The sequence below is a fragment of the Bufo gargarizans genome, chromosome 8 (assembly GCF_014858855.1).
Source record: "Bufo gargarizans isolate SCDJY-AF-19 chromosome 8, ASM1485885v1, whole genome shotgun sequence".
Classification (NCBI taxonomy): domain Eukaryota; kingdom Metazoa; phylum Chordata; class Amphibia; order Anura; family Bufonidae; genus Bufo; species Bufo gargarizans.
The window spans coordinates 197,303,214-197,322,738 of record NC_058087.1 but is presented as its reverse complement, the minus strand read 5'-3'; the positions used below and the strand labels follow the sequence as shown (position 1 = coordinate 197,322,738).

At 52.2% G+C, this 19,525-nt stretch overlaps 2 protein-coding genes across 3 annotated transcripts in view; both read left to right on the top strand.

The window, feature by feature from the left end:
- Nucleotides 1-384: 384 nt before the first annotated feature.
- On the top strand, nt 385-16,044 carry MAPK7 (mitogen-activated protein kinase 7). Of its 2 annotated transcripts, none has more exons than XM_044302837.1 (7): nt 385-433; nt 715-937; nt 3,969-4,134; nt 5,988-7,174; nt 8,661-9,601; nt 9,928-10,055; nt 15,194-16,044. In XM_044302837.1, exons 1-7 carry the CDS (start codon nt 386-388, stop codon nt 15,345-15,347), a joined length of 2,847 nt encoding a protein of 948 aa, XP_044158772.1. In that variant the 5' UTR covers nt 385; the 3' UTR covers nt 15,348-16,044. The 2 variants fall into 2 exon arrangements, with proteins under 2 accessions (XP_044158772.1, XP_044158773.1); XM_044302838.1 differs by lacking the exon at nt 385-433 and adding an exon at nt 436-574.
- A 337-nt stretch (nt 16,045-16,381) lies between these two features.
- LOC122945557 (mitogen-activated protein kinase 7-like) overlaps nt 16,382-19,525 on the top strand; it is a 14,353-nt gene continuing 11,209 nt past the window's right edge. Inside the window, exon 1 of the mRNA XM_044304621.1 lies at nt 16,382-16,412. Within this exon, the coding sequence (XP_044160556.1) occupies nt 16,382-16,412 (31 nt within the window). The remainder of the gene's footprint in view (nt 16,413-19,525) is intronic.

Here is a 19,525-nt window from a genome sequence, read left to right as displayed (position 1 = left end):
CTGTGGCTACTATCCCTCATATTCTGCCCCCTCCTGTGGCTGGTGCCTCATATTCTGCCCCTTCCTGTGGCTGGTGCCTCATATTCTGCCCCCTCCTGTGGCTGGTGCCCCATATTCTGCCCCCTCCTGTGGCACTGGCTGGTGCCCCTCATTCTGCCCCTCCTATGGCTGTGTACACTTCAACAGCCTCCTCCGCCCACAGCTCTCGGCAGTCAGCACCTTCCTTGCGGTCTCACGGTTGCTAGGCAGCAGGACACGCCCCCAGTAGCGCCCATCCACTCATTCACAGGCCTTAGAACCGCCATTCAGAAAAGGCTCCGCCTTCTACATTCGGATTGGTTGAGCTGATCCGTTCCTTGGGCGGTGATTCTTTGGCCACGCCCTCATGTCCCCGCTGAAAGATCCGGGGACTTGTCTACAGCGCCGCTGCCGGGTATTTATTCTTAAAGGAGCCGCAGCGCTTCTGACTTCCGGGTGTGAAGGGTGTCGGGGTAGTGGAGGACAAGCAGGAGGGCATGTTTACCTGCCCGGGTGTGGGAGGGGCCCAGGACTTGCCACATGCCCTGACAGCTAGGTACTGTGGGGATTAGTATATTGGGGGGCCCTTTGGTGAAGGAATAGTAAATGGCAGGCACGCCACCCCTGCAGTTTATGGTCGTGTGGCTCTTGACATCGTATATGGAATATCTCTGTATAATGTGACATTTCTTACAGAAAACAATGGAGGAAAAGGAATCCCGAGGCGAGGTACAGGACGGCGAAACCTCCAAGGTAGAGCCCGCCCGCTGCGCCTCCTCCACCGCCGCCAAGAACCTCGCCATCCTCAAGGAGCGCTCCTTCGATGTCAACTTTGACGTTGGCGATGAGTATGAGATCATCGAGACCATCGGCACCGGCGCCTACGGCGTGGTGTCATCTGCGCAGAGAAAAGACACCGGTAAGAGGCGGAAACTGGTGGTTCTAGTACATGCCGGGGGCGCAGAGCTTACTGGTGATCCTATGGGGGTGGGCAGAGCTTACTGGTGATCCTATGGGGGTGGGCAGAGCTTACTGGTGATCCTAGGGGGGTGGGCAGAGCTTACTGGTGATCCTATGGGGGTGGGCAGAGCTTACTGGTGATCCTATGGGGGTGGGCAGAGCTTACTGGTGATCCTATGGGGGTGGGCAGAGCTTACTGGTGATCCTATGGGGGTGGGCAGAGCTTACTGGTGATCCTATGGGGGGGGCAGAGCTTACTGGTGATCCTATGGGGGTGGGCAGAGCTTACTGGTGATCCTATGGGGGGCGCAGAGCTTACTGGTGATCCTATGGGGGGTGGGCAGAACATACGGGTGATCAGAGCTTACTGGTGATCCTATGGGGGGTGGGCAGAGCTTACTGGTGATCCTATGGGGGGTGGGCAGAGCTTACTGGTGATCCTATGGGGGGTGGGCAGAACTTACTGGTGATCCTATGGGGGGTGGGCAGAACTTACTGGTGATCCTATGGGGGGTGGGCAGAGCTTAGTGGTGATCCTATGGGGGGGTGGGCAGAACGTACGAGTGATCCTATGGGGGGTGGGCAGAACGTACGGGTGATCCTATGGGGGGTGGGCAGAGCTTAGTGGTGATCCTATGGGGGGTGGGCAGAGCTTAGTGGTGATCCTATGGGGGGTGGGCAGAACGTACGAGTGATCCTATGGGGGGTGGGCAGAACGTACGGGTGATCCTATGGGGGGTGGGCAGAACTTACGGGTGATCCTATGGGGGTGGGCAGAGCTTACTGGTGATCCTATGGGGGTGGGCAGAGCTTACTGGTGATCCTATGGGGGGCGCAGAGCTTACTGGTGATCCTATGGGGGGTGGGCAGAGCTTACTGGTGATCCTATGGGGGGTGGGCAGAGCTTACTGGTGATCCTATGGGGGGTGGGCAGAACTTACTGGTGATCCTATGGGGGGTGGGCAGAACTTACTGGTGATCCTATGGGGGGTGGGCAGAACTTACTGGTGATCCTATGGGGGGTGGGCAGAGCTTAGTGGTGATCCTATGGGGGGTGGGCAGAACGTACAAGTGATCCTATGGGGGGTGGGCAGAACGTACGGGTGATCCTATGGGGGGTGGGCAGAGCTTAGTGGTGATCCTATGGGGGGTGGGCAGAACGTACGAGTGATCCTATGGGGGGTGGGCAGAACGTACGGGTGATCCTATGGGGGGTGGGCAGAACTTACGGGTGATCCTATGGGGGGTGGGCAGAGCTTACTGGTGATCCTATGGGGGTGGGCAGAGCTTACTGGTGATCCTATGGGGGTGGGCAGAGCTTACTGGTGATCCTATGGGGGTGGGCAGAGCTTACTGGTGATCCTATGGGGGGCGCAGAGCTTACTGGTGATCCTATGGGGGGTGGGCAGAACATACGGGTGATCAGAGCTTAATGGTGATCCTATGGGGGGTGGGCAGAACATACGGGTGATCAGAGCTTACTGGTGATCCTCTGGGGGGTGGGCAGAGCTTACTGGTGATCCTATGGGGGGTGGGCAGAGCTTACTGGTGATCCTATGGGGGGTGGGCAGAACTTACTGGTGATCCTATGGGGGGTGGGCAGAACTTACTGGTGATCCTATGGGGGGTGGGCAGAGCTTAGTGGTGATCCTATGGGGGGTGGGCAGAACGTACGAGTGATCCTATGGGGGGTGGGCAGAACGTACGGGTGATCCTATGGGGGGTGGGCAGAGCTTAGTGGTGATCCTATGGGGGGTGGGCAGAGCTTAGTGGTGATCCTATGGGGGGTGGGCAGAACGTACGAGTGATCCTATGGGGGGTGGGCAGAACGTACGGGTGATCCTATGGGGGGTGGGCAGAACTTACGGGTGATCCTATGGGGGGTGGGCAGAGCTTACTGGTGATCCTATGGGGGTGGGCAGAGCTTACGGGTGATCCTATGGGGGGTGGGCAGAACTTACTGGTGATTCTGTGGGGGGACAAGAACTTACTGGTGATACTGGGGGAATGGGGTTGTACTGGTGGTCATATGGAGGGGGGAGGAACCTATTGGTGATAATGGGGGGGACAAGAACTTACTGGTGATCCAAGAATTTACTGGTCAGACTGGGAGTGGGGAGGGGATGTACTGCTGATCTCCTTGCCCGTTGTGAAGACACCCGCCCAGCACTGAGAAGAGGTCAGGACCGGTCATGCTCTTCATTATGGTTGTGTCACCAGAGAGTCTGATCTCTTTGGTGACACGACTGATCAGATCTACACCGATGCATTGTAACAAACCCTCAGCGGTGAGCTGTTAGGTCAGGACAGTGTTAGGCTACTTTCACACTTGCGTTCAGGGCTCCGCTTGTGAGTTCCGTTTGAAGGCTCTCACAAGCGGCCCCGAACGGATCCGTCCAGCCCTAATGCATTCTGAGTGGATGCGGATCCGCTCAGAATGCATCAGTCTGGCGGCGTTTGTCCTCCGCTCAGCAGGCGGACACCTGAATGCTGCTTGCAGCCTGGCCGTGAGGAGGCAAACAGATCCGTCCAGACTTACAATGGAAGTCAATGGGGACGGATCCGTTTGAAGATGACACTATATGGCTCAATTTTCAAACGGATCCGTCCCCCATTGACTTTCAATGTAAAGTCAAAACGGATCCGTTTGCACTATCATGAACCAAAAAAATAATAATATATATATATATTTTTTTTTTGTTCATGGTAATGCAAACGGATCCGTTCTGAACAGAGCCACCGTCTGCATTAATATGAGCGGATCCGTTCAGAACGCTAGTGTGAAAGTAGCCTTAGTTTATAACCCCCCCTTTTTAAAGCTCCCACTGGTTCAGAGCGGCGGATTTTGGCGGTTCCCACCAGAACATGAAGGGGTCGGTTCCTGAACACAAGTGCGCTGCAGTCACAGTGGGCTCGGCGGTCACGTGTGAGGAAGACGTAATGTGGCTGCTAACGCCATCCTGACCACACCCAATTTTCTCTGCCCACAGGTCAGAAGGTCGCCATCAAGAAGATCCCTAACGCCTTTGATGTGGTGACCAATGCCAAGCGCACCCTGAGAGAGCTGAAGATCCTGAAGCACTTCAAACACGACAACGTCATCGCCATCAAGGACATCCTGAGGCCGGCCATCCCCTACTGCGACTTCAAGTCCGTGTAAGGACCCCGCACACAACGTATGGGGGGGGGGGCACTATGTGAAAGGGCAAAGCAGCACAGAGGATTTCAAGAGAGGAGTGTGCTGATCCTGCAGGAGGTTACAGGATGAGTTACATAGTGGAAGGAGCAGCACAGAGGATTTCAGGAGAGGAGTGCGCTAGGGTTGCACCCAATCGATACTTTTGTATCGATTCGATACGGGGATTTGCCTTTTACCGATACAAGGCTTCGCTACTGCACAGCCTGGTACCAGAGAACATGGAGCGCGCTGCTCTCGGCCCCCGCCATGTTCCCTCAGCAGCACACGGAGGAGGAGGGGCTGTGGCCACTGTGCCACCAATGAGAGGCAGGAGGGGAGGGGCTGTGGCCACTGTGCCACCAATGAGAGGCAGGAGGGGAGGGGCTGTGGCCACTGTGCCACCAATGAGAGGCAGGAGGGGAGGGGCTGTGGCCACTGTGCCACCAATGAGAGGCAGGAGGAGGAGGGGCTGTGGCCACTGTGCCACCAATGAGAGGCAGGAGGCGCGGGGCTGTGGCCACTGTGCCACCAATGAGAGGCAGGAGGGGAGGGGCTGTGGCCACTGTGCCACCAATGAGAGGCAGGAGGGGAGGGGCTGTGGCCTTTGTGCCACCAATGAGAGGCAGGAGGGGCTGTGGCCACTGTGCCACCAATGAGAGGCAGGAGGGGAGGGGCTGTGGCCACTGTGCCACCAATGAGAGGCAGGAGGGGAGGGGCTGTGGCCACTGTGCCACCAATGAGAGGCAGGAGGAGGAGGGGCTGTGGCCACTGTGCCACCAATGAGAGGCAGGAGGGGAGGGGCTGTGGCCACTGTGCCACCAATGAGAGGCAGGAGGGGAGGGGCTGTGGCCACTGTGCCACCAATGAGAGGCAGGAGGGGCTGTGGCCACTGTGCCACCAATGAGAGGCAGGAGGGGAGGGGCTGTGGCCACTGTGCCACCAATGAAGATAATTAACTCATTAATACAGATATAGGAGGCGGGTGCCGTACCTGAGGGGTTAACTGCCGCTGATCCCAGCTCCCTGCCATAGAGGTCAGGTGCTGGCTAGGTGTTTCTGCTGCACCCGCCTCCATCTGTATGAAATGTTAATTATCTTGATTGGGGGCATTCCGATCGGTTACCATGGCAGCCAGGACGCTTCTGAAGTCGTCCACGGTAATCTCCCTGCTGTGTGTGCACAGAGCCCAGGACAGCAGGGAGAGTGCGATCTCTATCAGGGTGAATAGGACAAGGGGGAAAATAGTTATTAAATAAAAAACACCAAAATATTAAGTATAAATCACCCCCTTTCCCAATAAATAAACATATTACATATCGCCAAAAGTCCAAACTATTAAAATATAAAAAAAATCTCCTATGTGGTGAACACCGTAACCTAAAACTGCGCGAATCACAATTTTTTATTTTTTTTGGTCACCTTGTCCCCCCCTCCCCCAAAAAATAGGATCGGACTGTTCGATTATAGGCTGGATGTTCCATAAAATGCGGAATGCACGCAGCTTTTTGGGCTCACCTTTTTTATTTTCCGCATAGTATCGAGTATCGCATTACTTTTTTATGGAATAAAAATTTTGGTATTGTGACAACCCTAGAGTGCGCTGATCCTGTGGGGGTCACAGGGTGAGAGTTACATAGTGGGAGGAGCAGGGTCCCCAGCAGCACAGAGGATTTCAGGAGAGGAGTGCGCTGATCCTGTGGAGGTCACAGGGTGAGAGTTACATAGTGGAAGGAGCAGGGCCCCAGCAGCACAGAGGATTTCAGGAGGTCTTTCTGGTCTTATATGGTGGCATAGTTGTGGGTCCTGTTGACCGGCGTCTCTCTGCCCTCAGATACGTGGTGCTTGACCTCATGGAGAGCGACCTCCACCAGATTATCCACTCCTCGCAGCCGCTGACCTTAGAGCATGCCCGCTACTTCCTGTACCAGCTGCTGCGGGGTCTGAAGTACATCCACTCTGCCAACGTCCTGCACCGGGACCTGAAGCCGAGTAACCTTCTGATCAATGAGAACTGCGAGCTGAAGGTCGGAGACTTTGGGATGGCGCGGGGGCTCTGCACTAAGCCCGATGAGTACAAGTACTTTATGACAGAGTATGTGGCCACCCGCTGGTACCGCGCCCCCGAGCTGATGCTGTCTCTGCATGAGTACACCCAGGCCATAGACATGTGGTCAGTGGGCTGCATCTTCGCTGAAATGCTGGGGCGCAAGCAGTTATTCCCCGGGAAGAACTACATCCACCAGCTGCAGCTCATCATGACCGTGCTCGGGACACCGTCCAGCCAAGTCATCCATGCCATCGGTGCGGAAAGGGTGCGAGCCTACATCCAGAGCCTACCTTCTCGTCAGCCGGTGCCATGGACGGACCTGTACCCTCAAGGAGACCGCAAAGCCCTCAACCTCTTGTCCAAAATGTTGCGGTTTGACCCAAGGGAACGGATTTCTGTGCGGGAAGCCCTGCGCCACCCTTTCTTGTCTAAATACCACGACCCAGATGACGAGCCGGAATGTGTGCCTGCTTTTGACTTTGGCTTTGACAAGAAGATCTTGACCAAAGAGCAGATTAAAGAGGCCATTGTGGCAGAAATTGACAACTTCCACCGCCGGCGAGAAGGCATCCGTCGGCAGATCAGCTTCAAACCTGCCTTAAAACCCGCAGTAGAGGGGCCAAGTCCAGAGACTGTGGTGAGAGAAGAAGACTTCCACTCACCACCACTTCCTCCACCCTCAGGAGGACTGGATGTGGACATGCCTAGTGCTAACTCTGCCAAGGACAGGGTGGACTTTCCTATGGAGTCGCCTAGAGTTTCCGAGAAGCTGGAGACCATCGACCTAACGTCTCCTGTGGAGAGCGAAGACTCGGCACCACAGCTGGTAAAGGAAGAGGTGAAAGAGGAGGCGCCGGGCATTAAAACCGATCCAGAACCTGTGCCAAAGAGAGAGGGCGCCATATCAGATGATACCAAGGCTGCACTAAAGGCTGCACTACTGAAATCAGCCCTGCGGAATAAATCCAAAGGTGAGAACCCGACACGGAGTACGGACACACCAAGCTTTCTCTACAGGGCAGTATTATAGTAGTTATATTCTTGTACATAGGAGGCAGTATTATAGTAGTTATATTCTTGTACATAGGAGCAGTATTATAGCAGTTATATTCTTGTACATAGGAGCAGTATTATAGTAGTTATATTCTTGTACATAGGAGGCAGTATTATAGTAGTTTATATTCCTGTACATAGGAGCAGTGTTATAGTAGTTATATTCCTGTACATAGGAGGCAGTATTATAGTAGTTATATTCTTGTACATAGGAGGCAGTATTATAGTAGTTATATTCTTGTACATAGGAGCAGTATTATAGTAGTTATATTCTTGTACATAGGAGCAGTGTTATAGTAGTTATATTCTTGTACATAGGAGGCAGTATTATAGTAGTTATATTCCTGTACATAGGAGGCAGTATTATAGTACTTATATTCCTGTACATAGGAGGCAGTATTATAGTAGTTATATTCTTGTACATAGGAGCAGTATTATAGTAGTTATATTCTTGTACATAGGAGCAGTATTATAGTAGTTATATTCTTGTACATAGGAGCAGTATTATAGTAGTTTATATTCCTGTACATAGGAGCAGTGTTATAGTAGTTATATTCCTGTACATAGGAGGCAGTATTATAGTAGTTATATTCTTGTACATAGGAGGCAGTATTATAGTAGTTACATTCTTGTACATAGGAGCAGTATTATAGTAGTTATATTCTTGTACATAGGAGCAGTATTATAGTAGTTATATTCTTGTACATAGGAGGCAGTATTATAGTAGTTATATTCTAGTACATAGGAGCAGTATTATAGTAGTTATATTATTGTACATAGGAGCAGTATTATAGTAGTTATATTCCTGTACATAGGAGGCAGTATTATAGTACTTATATTCCTGTACATAGGAGGCAGTATTATAGTAGTTATATATCTTGTACATAGGAGGCAGTATTATAGTAGTTATATTCCTGTACATAGGAGGCAGTATTATAGTAGTTATATTCTTGTACATAGGAGCAGTATTATAGTAGTTATATTCCTGTACATAGGAGCAGTATTATAGTAGTTATATTCCTGTACATAGGAGCAGTATTATAGTAGTTAGATTCTTATACATAGGAGCAGTATTATAGTAGTTATATTCTTATACATAGGAGCAGTATTATAGTAGTTATATTCTTATACATAGGAGCAGTATTATAGTAGTTATATTCTTGTACATAGGAGGCAGTATTATAGTAGTTATATTCTTGTACATAGGAGGCAGTATTATAGTAGTTATATTCCTGTACATAGGAGGCAGTATTATAGTAGTTATATTCTTGTACATAGGAGCAGTATTATAGTAGTTATATTCTTGTACATAGGAGCAGTATTATAGTAGTTATATTCTTGTACATAGGAGCAGTATTATAGTAGTTATATTATTGTACAATTTGCTGTTTTTCTTTGTTGTAGATGCTCCGTGTTTGGTTCCAGAAACGCCTGAAATAAAGAAACCAATAACAGCCCAGGAACGTCAGCGGGAACGTGAAGAGAAGAGGAGGCGACGTCAAGAGCGTGTTCGGGAGAAAGAGAAGAAGCAGAAGGAGAAGGAACGTCGTGACATAAGGAAAGCGGAAGGATTTGGAGGGCTGGTTCTGAGTGAAAATGATAAGAACCTTCTGGAGCGCTGGAACCGGATGATTGACCAGAACCATCCGCCACCTCCACCTCCCATCTGCCAAAATGCCCCAGTACCAAATCCAGCAGTGATGTGCCCGGTCGCCCAGCCTCTTCCACCACAGACGGTCTTTGCTGTGACGAACATTAATCCAGTCCCTGAGGTCAGAAACCAGCAGAATGGCAGCGTCACAACTCCGTCCGTTGCGCCCAACATCCAGTTCATTCCCCGCTGCTTAAATCCCTGCCCTGTATCTAACCTACTCCGGTATGTGCCCCCGGCCCCTACAGCCTTCCAGATTGGCCCGGTGGTGTTGGCGCCTCATGTGAAGCCAGTGACTACTCCTGCTGCTCCACAACTTCCTGCAGATGTGAAGTTTATTGCTGGAGGACAAGTCTTACCCGGTCCTTTCCCTGCTCCTGCCCTGCTCAACCCAACGTGGAACAGAGGAGGGCATGAAGATGGCAGCTGGCCTGCGTCCGATACCAGAGACAGGAAAAGCAGCTCCGTCACTGTGGATCCTGCATTGTTCCTGCGCAACTCTTCTGACCTGGAGCATCCCCCGCAGCAGGTTTCTGGAATGCCCTACCCTGGAGGAGCGGTGGTGGATCGTCACATCCAGGAGAACAAGTCCCAGGAGTTGCCACCTCTTCCAGCCGTCACCTTCAACACCACAGACGCCAACACTGTTTCTCCAGATATCAACCTGGTGACGCAGCAGCTGTCGAGGTCTCAGGTTAGACCGGCGCCCCCTGCCCTCAGCTCCTACACGGGACGCTGCGCAGTGAAGGCTTCTTCATGTTCGACATCTTTTCTAAATTTCCTACTTTTCTTAATTTTTAGAGATTCCCAGTCTTATAGTGTTCATGTGACAGTGTGGCCTGACCCCCCCCCCCCCCTCCCAACCCTACAATGACTATGGGGTCCCCACCTCATTATAACAGGGTATCAGACATGTTATCATGGTGACATAGCAGAGCTGGCCGGGTGATCTTCATGGCGACCCCCTCCCCACCCCTAAATAAATCCAATCCCTGATTATTTTTTATTTTCCGTTCTCAGGTGGAGGATGTGTTGCCCCCCGTTTTTTCTGTCACCCCCAAAGGAAGCGGCGCTGGATATGGGGTGGGCTTCGACCTGGAGGAATTTTTGAACCAGTCCTTTGAGATGGCTCCAGAAAACCGTGAGAGGTGAGCGCACACGCATCATGGTATAATGTTAACCCCTTACCGAACAGTGAGGTAACTGTACACGGCTGGTCACAAGGTGCTGAGTCCGATCTGTACATGGTGGGCGCCGGCTGTGTGAAACTGTGGCACCCAACTATGGCGGCTGGGATTGTGGATGGTGCACCGCCTCCCAGGTCCACCATGTACTACCTCCGATTACAGGGTTAAAGGGGTTATCCAATCCCTATAATGACCCCCAGAATCCCTGGGCCCCTCCTCTAGAGCATACTTACCTGCTCCATGGCACCTGCATCTCCCCCCAGATACCCACAGGCTCTAGAGGATGGGCCCGGGCATTCTGAGGATCATTCCCAGAAATTCCCCCCTAATGTCTGATAGGTGCAGGTCCCACCTCTGGGACCTGAGGTAAATTTAGGTAAAAAATGGCAGTAGTACCGGGGCGCTAAGATTTAACCACACAAATCGTATTAGGCTCCATTCACACGTCCGCAATTCTGCTGCGGAATTGCAGACCCATTCATTTCTATGGGGCCGCACGATGTGCTGCCCGGATCCGGAATTGCGGATCCGTACTTCCGGGTCTGCAATTTCGTTCCCGAAAAAATAGAACATGTCCTATTGTTGTCCGCAATTGCCGGCGATGCGCGGTCTGCAAAATGCTGAACGCACATTGCCGGTGTCCGTGTTTTGTGGATCCGCAAAACACACGGATGTGTGAATGGACCCTAAAACTAGACATAAACACAGTGATCGGGTCTTGGTTCAGCTCCGCGTTTCACCCTCGCTCCGTCTGCTTCTTCGGGCTGACGCAGAAGAGCGGCGCACACCGGGATTTATACAAAAAAACAGGAAATGACATCATTGGATTGACAGGTTCAGTGCACAGATACGTTTGGCAGCATAAATAATGTAAACACATAAAAATCATTGATATTATATATATGTACTCGCATCTGGAACACGGCGATAACACAGTCTAATGTACTAATCAAAAATAAAAAGGGGGGGAGGGGCGACATAAAATCATTATTTATGATGGAGCGCTCGGTTAAAATAATTATTTCTTATTCTATAGTGAGAGCCTGAAGAGGATGCATTCAGTATCTGCTATGAGGTCATTGAGCCCCTCCGGTACCGGCGTCTGCGGCGGAGTATCCCGGAGGATTCTTTACTGACTGATTGTTGGAATCTGTTTTTGGTCTTTGGAGGGATCCAGTCGATGGCGAGTTTCAGGACAGATATGTGGCGGTCGTGCTGAGTATCACAGTGTCTAGAGACACAAGTATTTATATTACTTCTGTGGGTTTTTTTTTTTTTTTTTTCCATATCTCTTTATTGAAGTAAGAAATCACTTGTACATCAATAAATAACACGACAGCGCAACGTACAATAAGGCATCAAAGCATAATGTACAGACGATGCTGATGAAAATGTGATCTCTCGCTTCACAATTTTATAATTTTGTGCCCCAGGTCCCCTCCCTCCCACAACCCATAACCCCCCCCCCATTCCCCCCAACCCTGAACACCGATCCAAAACCTCGGACTTGAAATGGTCCCGGCCCACGACTATTCTCCCCTCCTCCAGCAGCACACCCGGCCCGGCGCTAGATCATAGAGCTAATCGCCCCAACTTGTCTGCTAGTTGAGCTTTTAAATACCATCCTGTGAACTTGAATGGGGTTATGAGTTCCTGGATTTCAACATCAGACAGTAGTTTCTCTACAAACCTCCTCCATTTTTTTATAAACTTCTCAACCAAACGCTCCTTATCTTGTTCTACTTCCAGCCTTTCCAAATAGAGAACATTTTTCATCGTCCCTATGACCTCCTCCCACACTGGTGCTTCCTTTCCTAACCAGTGCCGCAAGAGAGATTTCTTCACCGACATTAGCAGGAGATGAATGCACGGCTTAGCGACTAACGACCCCATCTCCTCACCCTGGTTCTTAGTTACATAGTGGAATATACATTGCTGCGGCGAGAAACCCACCTCATCACCCCAGATGTCTTCTATAGATTTCACGGCCTGTTTCCATAACGGTTGTACTTTTGGACATTCCCATATGGCATGTAATAAACCTGCCTTCGAGAGGCCACACTTAGGACATTCTCGCAGATAATGAGCAGGGGCATCTTGATAGGATAGATTGAAGGCGTACGTCGCCCTATGTATGAGTCTCAGTTGCGTCTCTCTCCATTGTTCATTGTACGTCGCCCTCCTGACCAATTCCATACCCTCCCTCAACTTCTTTGCTATATTTGGGTCAGATAATTCCCTTTCCCAGGGTTTGTAAGCCCCTTTCACCAAACCTATGGTCTGAATACTATGGAGTCTTCGGTGCAGCTCAGAGAGAGGCATGTGAGAGCCATCCTTGCCTAGCAGTGCCGCAAACCACGCTAGCCTATCAGAGTCACCCACGGACTTTGCCTGCGCATTACAGTAGCTTTTAATTTGCTGAAAAGGGAGATAATGGGCATCCCGTAAGTCAAACCGCGCCTTCACCTGGTCCCAATCTAACCAGTGGAGACTGGGAGTGTGTAATAGGTCTTGAAGAATCCTTATATTTTTTTCCCTCCATACCAGGAACATACTACACTCTCTGCCCTGAGGGAATGCCGGTAATGACCACAATGGTAACCTGGGTGACAAATAGTAGGGAAGCCCATAAATCTTCCTAATCGCCTTCCACGCCATTATGGTATCCTTTAATAAAATAGACTGCCTAATTGACACCGGTATGTCCTTCATCCTGGTGTGTAATAGGGCCTCTAGTCTGTGGGTTTTTTATCTGGGTCTCATACACGGAGTTGTCCGTCCTACGTATTGCAGGGACGCTCCACAAGATGGAGAACGAAGGACCAAGTGTCTGTGATAGACGAAGTGAAATCGGATTGTCCGGAGGAGATGTTCCTGCAGCAGAAACATTTTAGGTCTTCACATCGGTGATTTCTGATGGTACTCTGAGTATTTGTGGGTATGCTGAATTATTATTTTTAAATTCGCTATACTCAGTGCCAAGATGTTTTTTAAAGCTATGTTCCTTCTGTATCTGATATTTGGTTTCTTTGGTAATATTTTTTCAGAATGGGGTCATTCAGTGGAATGTTCCGTTTTTTTGTGAAGATATTTTTTATTTCGTTATGGGCAGTGTTACAGGCGGTGATACAATTCTATGTGAATTGATCCTCATGTTTGTTGATTCATTTTCTATCCCCTGTTACAGTCTTTCCGCTATTACTCCCCATGCATCAGCGTGCGAGGCCCGGTGGGCGCTCCATATCCGTATCCGCTGACATGGGCTCATGCATATCTCCATCCCACATGTGAACTCAGGGAGATAAGTACCTTATCATTATGTTTATCAGTTTTTGTATCATTATATTAATCCCTACGAATACTAATTATTCCCCCTGATGAACCGCCAGATGCGGAGGAAACGCGTCGGGGTCTTTACTGTCTATATATGCGTATAAGGTTGTTTCCTGTACCCAAACGAACCTGTACATATCAGATACGTACATTAGTGTAGGGTTTTAACAGGGCTCAGTCAGGCTTTAGGTACGGGGACAGGGGGCCTCCACCATCGGGGGGCTTCCCTGGGCAGAGCCTATACTTTAGGGCCAAAATAGGGATAGAATTTTCTACCCCCAAGGTATTTGGGAATTCCCATAGAATTGTATCACCGCCTGTAACACTGCCCATAATGAAATAAAAAATATCTTCACAAAAAAACTGAACATTCCACTGAATGACCCCATTCTGAAAAAAATATTACCAAAGAAACCAAATATCAGATACAGAAGGAGCATAACTTTAAAAAAACATCTCGGCACTGAGTATAGTGAATTACATTTTTTTTTTTAATAATTCAGCATACCCACAAATACTTTAGGATGTGAAGACCTAAAATGTTTCTGCTGCAGGAACATCTCCGGACAATCCGATTTCACTTAGTCTATCACAGACACTTGGACGGCGGCTCGTCCTTTGTTCTCCATCTTGTGGAGCGTCCCTGCAATACGTAGGACGGACAACTCCGTGTATGAGACCCAGATAAAAAAAAAACACAGTAAGTAATATAATACAAAGTAATATAAATTACGGAAAGCACCACCGCAGCGTCTCTAGACGTTGTGATACTCAGCACGACCGCCACATATCTGTCCTGAAACTCGCCATCGACTGGATCCCTCCAAACACCAAAAACAGATGCCAACAATCAGTAAGTAAGGGATCCTCCGGGATACTCCGCCGCAGACGCCGGTACCGGAGGGGCTCAATGACCTCATAGCAGATACTGAATGCATCCTCTTCAGGCTCCTACCACAAGCTCTCACTATAGAATAATAAATAATGGTTTTATGTCGGCCCCCCCCCTCCCCCATCACTTTTTTATTTTTATAATTAGTACATTAGACTGTGTTATCGCCGTGTTCCAGATGCGAGTACATTTGTATTTCTAGACTAGCAATGATTTATTGCTTTTATGTGTTTACACAATGTTTTTAGTTATTTATGCTGCCAAATGTATCTGTCAATCCAATGATGTCATTTCCTGACCCGGTGTGCGCTTCTCTTCCGGGTCAGCCTGAAGAAGCAGACGGAGCGAGGGTGAAACGCGGAGCTGAACTAAGACCCAATCTACTAAAATAAAGTCTGGTTAAATCTTAGCGCCCCGGTCGGTAGCGCTGCCATTTTTTACCGGTGGTCATGGGGACCTGCTCTGGATGCCTGCGGCAGAAGGGAGCTGCTCGGACACCGCACAAGCTGTTCCACATACGCCGTGCACAACCTGATCTGGACAGTTACCATCCCTGACCATTAGGGGCACTCTCCGAAAAACGGGTTATACACAGGGGGCGCGGTCCTCTCTATTCACCTCCGGGACCTGCACCTATTCTTAAAACGAAGCCCACAAAGTGCTGCGGCCTCCTCGGTCGTGTGCATGAGCCCTTATTGAGATGAATGAGAAGTGCACTGCGCAAGCGCGGCCACTGCTACATTTACTTCTGTGGGGCTGACCTATTGTCAGGACTCCCTTAGGAATGAATGGAGGGCGGCCGCACATGCGCAGTGCTCCGTTGTAAGGATAGGTGCGGGTCCCCCTCCTGTAACCCTTGTGCTTTACCCTCCAGCCTGGTGGACTCCACTCCTCTGTCAGCATCGCTCCTGGCCGACTGGCTGGATGTTCATCGCATGAACCCCGCAGACTTGGCCATTCTTCAGGAGGACCTTCAGCTGGGATCTCCCATGAGCCTGTCCGACATTCCCGACCTCCAGGACGGCTGAGGAATCGGGCGGAGGTCTTCACCGGAGCCTTTACATTGTGACAAAGGGCAGCATTTATATACGGAGGTGCCCTGCATGAGCGGAGACCGCGCAGGAGAGGAGCAGCGGGTGCCCCCAGGACGGTTCGTCAGGTGATAGGAATAGATGACGTCTATGGAGGCCACGGCCGAGACCTCAGAAGTATGATGATGATGGAATAGTGGCTGGTTCTTCCAGTGCCATAAATGAAGCCGCCCTCCACGATCGGTTCTTCACAGCGGTTCTGGGAATCCTGCTTTATCCACCGACGCTGGGGACTGCGCACGGTGAGCTCTGCATTATCCACCGACCGCTGGGGACTGCGCACAGTGGGCACTGCATTATCCACCGACCGCTGGGGACTGCGCACAGTGAGCTCTGCATTATCCACCGACTCTGGGGACTGCGCACAGTGGGCCCTGCATTATCCACCGTCCGCTGGGGACTGCGCACGGTGGGCTCTGCATTATCCACCGACGCTGCGGACTGCGCACGGTGGGCTCTGCATTATCCACCGACGCTGGGGACTGCGCACAGTGGGCTCTGCATTATCCTCCGCCTTGTACCAGGGCGTGTGCCCACACTGACCCGACTATCACGTGGTGCTGCGGACCTTTTCCAGTCCATGCGGTTTCGGTTCCTGATTTTTCTTAACTTGTTAATAAAGTTTTATTTATTCCCTGGGGTCTGATTCATACAGCAAAGAGAGAACGGCTTAAAGGGTTTGTCACCACGGAGGGCGGGTTCACATCACCGTCATAACCGAATCCAGAAGACGGAAGTCAAAACGGAAACCTTTAGGGTAGGGCCCCAACGCCCAAAAAATCCTTAAACATTGGTTTGTGTCATGTGACCACGGAGCGGAGTGCAGCGCTTGCTATTACTCCCGCTGCGCGCGGAATACCCACCTTTCCAGCAGGGGCCTCCGGACACTCCACGGCACCTCCATGGTCCCGCGCTGCACTGACCTCCTGGCGTACACCGTTCCCTGACGCGCTGTGTAACTGCGCGGGACGATGGAGTGTCGGCAGCGCCCCTGCTGGAAAGGTAAGTTGGTGAAACCGAGGGGGTGGGGGCGCGACTAAGGCCGGGCACCCGGAGTGCACAGCGTCATAGCAACCAATGACACTGTGCAATCCGGGTGTCGGGAGGAGCAGGGCAGCAGAGACTATGGCACAATGGGGCGGGGGGGGGGGGAGCTGATGGCACAAGGAGGGGGGGGGGGGGGGAGAGAGCGCTGATGGCACAACGGGGGGGGAGAGGGGAGGAGAGAGCTGATGGCACAAGGGGAGAGAGATAATGGCACAAGGGGGAGTAAAGCTGATGGCACAATGGGGGGGGGAGAGCTGATGGCACAAGGGGGAGTAAAGTTGATGGCACAATGAGGGGGGGGGGAGCTGATGATGGCACAATGAGGGGAGAGCTGATGGCACAATGGGGAGTAAAGCTGATGGCACAATGGGGGGGGGAGAGCTGATGGCACAAGGCGGGGGGGGGGAGCTGATGGCACAATGGGGGGAGAGCTGATGGCACAAGGGGGAGTAAAGCTGATGGCACAATGGGGGGGGGAGAGCTGATGGCACAAGGCGGGGGGGGGAGAGCTGATGGCACAACGGGGGGGGGAGGAGAGAGCTGATGGCACAAGGGGAGAGAGATAATGGCACAAGGGGGAGTAAAGCTGATGGCACAATGGGGGGGGGAGAGCTGATGGCACAAGGGGAGAGAGATAATGGCACAAGGGGGGAGTAAAGCTGATGGCACAATGGGGGGGGGAGAGCTGATGGCACAAGGCGGGGGGGGGGGGGAGAGCTGATGATGGCACAATGAGGGGGGGAGCTGATGGCACAATGGGGGGGAGAGCTGATGGCACAATGGGGGGAGAGCTGATGGCACAAGGGGGAGTAGAGCTGATGGCACAAGGGGGAGTAAAGCTGATGGCACAATGGGGAGTAAAGCTGATGGCACAATGAGGGGGAGAGCTGATGGCACAACGGGGGGGGGGAGGGGAGGAGAGAGCTGATGGCACAAGGGGAGAGAGATAATGGCACAATGGGGGAGTAAAGCTGATGGCACAATGGGGGGGGGAGAGCTGATGGCACAAGGGGGAGTAATGCTGATGGCACACAAGGGGGAGTAAAGCTGATGGCACAATGGGGGGGGGGAGCTGATGATGGCACAATGGGGGGGAGAGCTGATGGCACAATGGGGGGGGAGAGCTGATGCACAATGGGGAGTAAAGATGATGGCACAATGAGGGGAGAGCTGATGGCACAATGGGGGGGGGAGAGCTGATGGCACAAGGCGGGGGGGATTGCTGATGGCACAATGGGGGGGAGGGGAGGAGAGAGCTGATGGCACAAGGGGGAGAGAGATAATGGCACAAGGGGGGGAGTAAAGCTGATGGCACAATGGGGGGGGGAGAGCTGATGGCACAAGGGGAGAGAGATAATGGCACAAGGGGGGAGTAAAGCTGATGGCACAAGGCGGGGGGGGAGAGCTGATGGCACAATGGGGGGGGAGCTGATGATGGCACAATGAGGGGGGGAGCTGATGGCACAATGGGTGGAGAGCTGATGGCACAATGGGGGGAGAGCTGATGGCACAAGGGGGAGTAAAGCTGATGGCACAATGGGGAGTAAAGATGATGGCACAATGAGGGGGAGAGCTGATGGCACAATGGGGGGGGAGAGCTGATGGCACAATGGGGAGTAAAGATGATGGCACAATGAGGGGAGAAGCTGATGGCACAATGGGGGGGAGAGCTGATGGCACAAGGCGGGGGGGATTGCTGATGGCACAATGGGGGGGAGGGGAGGAGAGAGCTGATGGCACAAGGGGAGAGAGATAATGGCACAAGGGGGGAGTAAAGCTGATGGCACAATGGGGGGGGAGCTGATGGCACAAGGGGGAGTAAAGCTGATGGCACAATGGGGGGGCTGATGGCACAATGGGGGAGTAAAGCTGATGGCACAATGAGGGGGGAGAGCTGATGGCCACAAGGGGGAGTAAAGCTGATGGCACAATGGGGGGGGGCTGATGGCACAATGGGGAGTAAAGCTGATGGCACAATGAGGGGGGAGAGCTGATGGCACAAGGGGGGGGGGCTGATGGCACAAGGGGGGGGGGCTGATGGCACAATGGGGGGGGGGAGCTGATGGCACAATGGGGAGGTAAAGATGATGGCACAATGAGGGGAGAGCTGATGGCACAATGGGGGGGGGAGCTGATGGCACAATGGGGAGTAAAGCTGTTGGCACAATGGGGGGAGAGCTGATGGCACAATGGGGGAGTAAAGCTGATGGCACAATGGAGGGAGCTGATGGCACTGGGGGAGTAAAGCTGATGGCACAATGGGGGGGAGAGCTGATGATGGCACAATGAGGGGAGAGCTGAGGGCACAATGGGGGGGAGCTGATGGCACAAGGGGGAGTAATGCTGATGGCACACAAGGGGGGGAGTAAAGCTGATGGCACAAGGGGGGGCTGAGATGGCACAATGAGGGGGGGAGCTGATGGCACAATGGGGGGGGGAGAGCTGATGGCACAATGGGGGGGAGCTGATGATGGCACAATGAGGGGAGAGCTGATGGCACAAGGGGGAGTAATGCTGATGGCACACAAGGGGGAGTAAAGCTGATGGCACAATGGGGGGGGGGAGCTGATGGCACAATGGGGGGGGGGAGAGCTGATGATGGCACAATGGGGGGGGGAGCTGATGATGGCACAAGGGGAGAGCTGATGGCACAATGGGGGGGGGGAGCTGATGGCACAAGGGGGAGTAATGCTGATGGCACACAAGGGGGAGGAAGCTGATGGCACAATGGGGGGGGGCTGATGGCACAATGAGGGGGGGGGAGCTGATGGCACAATGGGGGGGGAGAGATGATGGCACAATGGGGGGGGAGAGCTATGATGGGCACAATGGGGGAGTAAGCTGATGGCAACAATGGGGGGGGAGAGCTGATGGCACAATGGGGAGTAAAGCTGATGGCACAATGGGGGGAGCTGATGGCACTGGGGGAGTAAAGCTGATGGCACAAGGGGGGGAGAGCTGATGGCACAATGGGGGGGGAGAGAGCTGATGGCACAATGGGGGGAGAGCTGATGGCAAAGGGGGAGAGCTGATGGCACAAGGGGGAGTAAAGCTGATGGCACAATGGG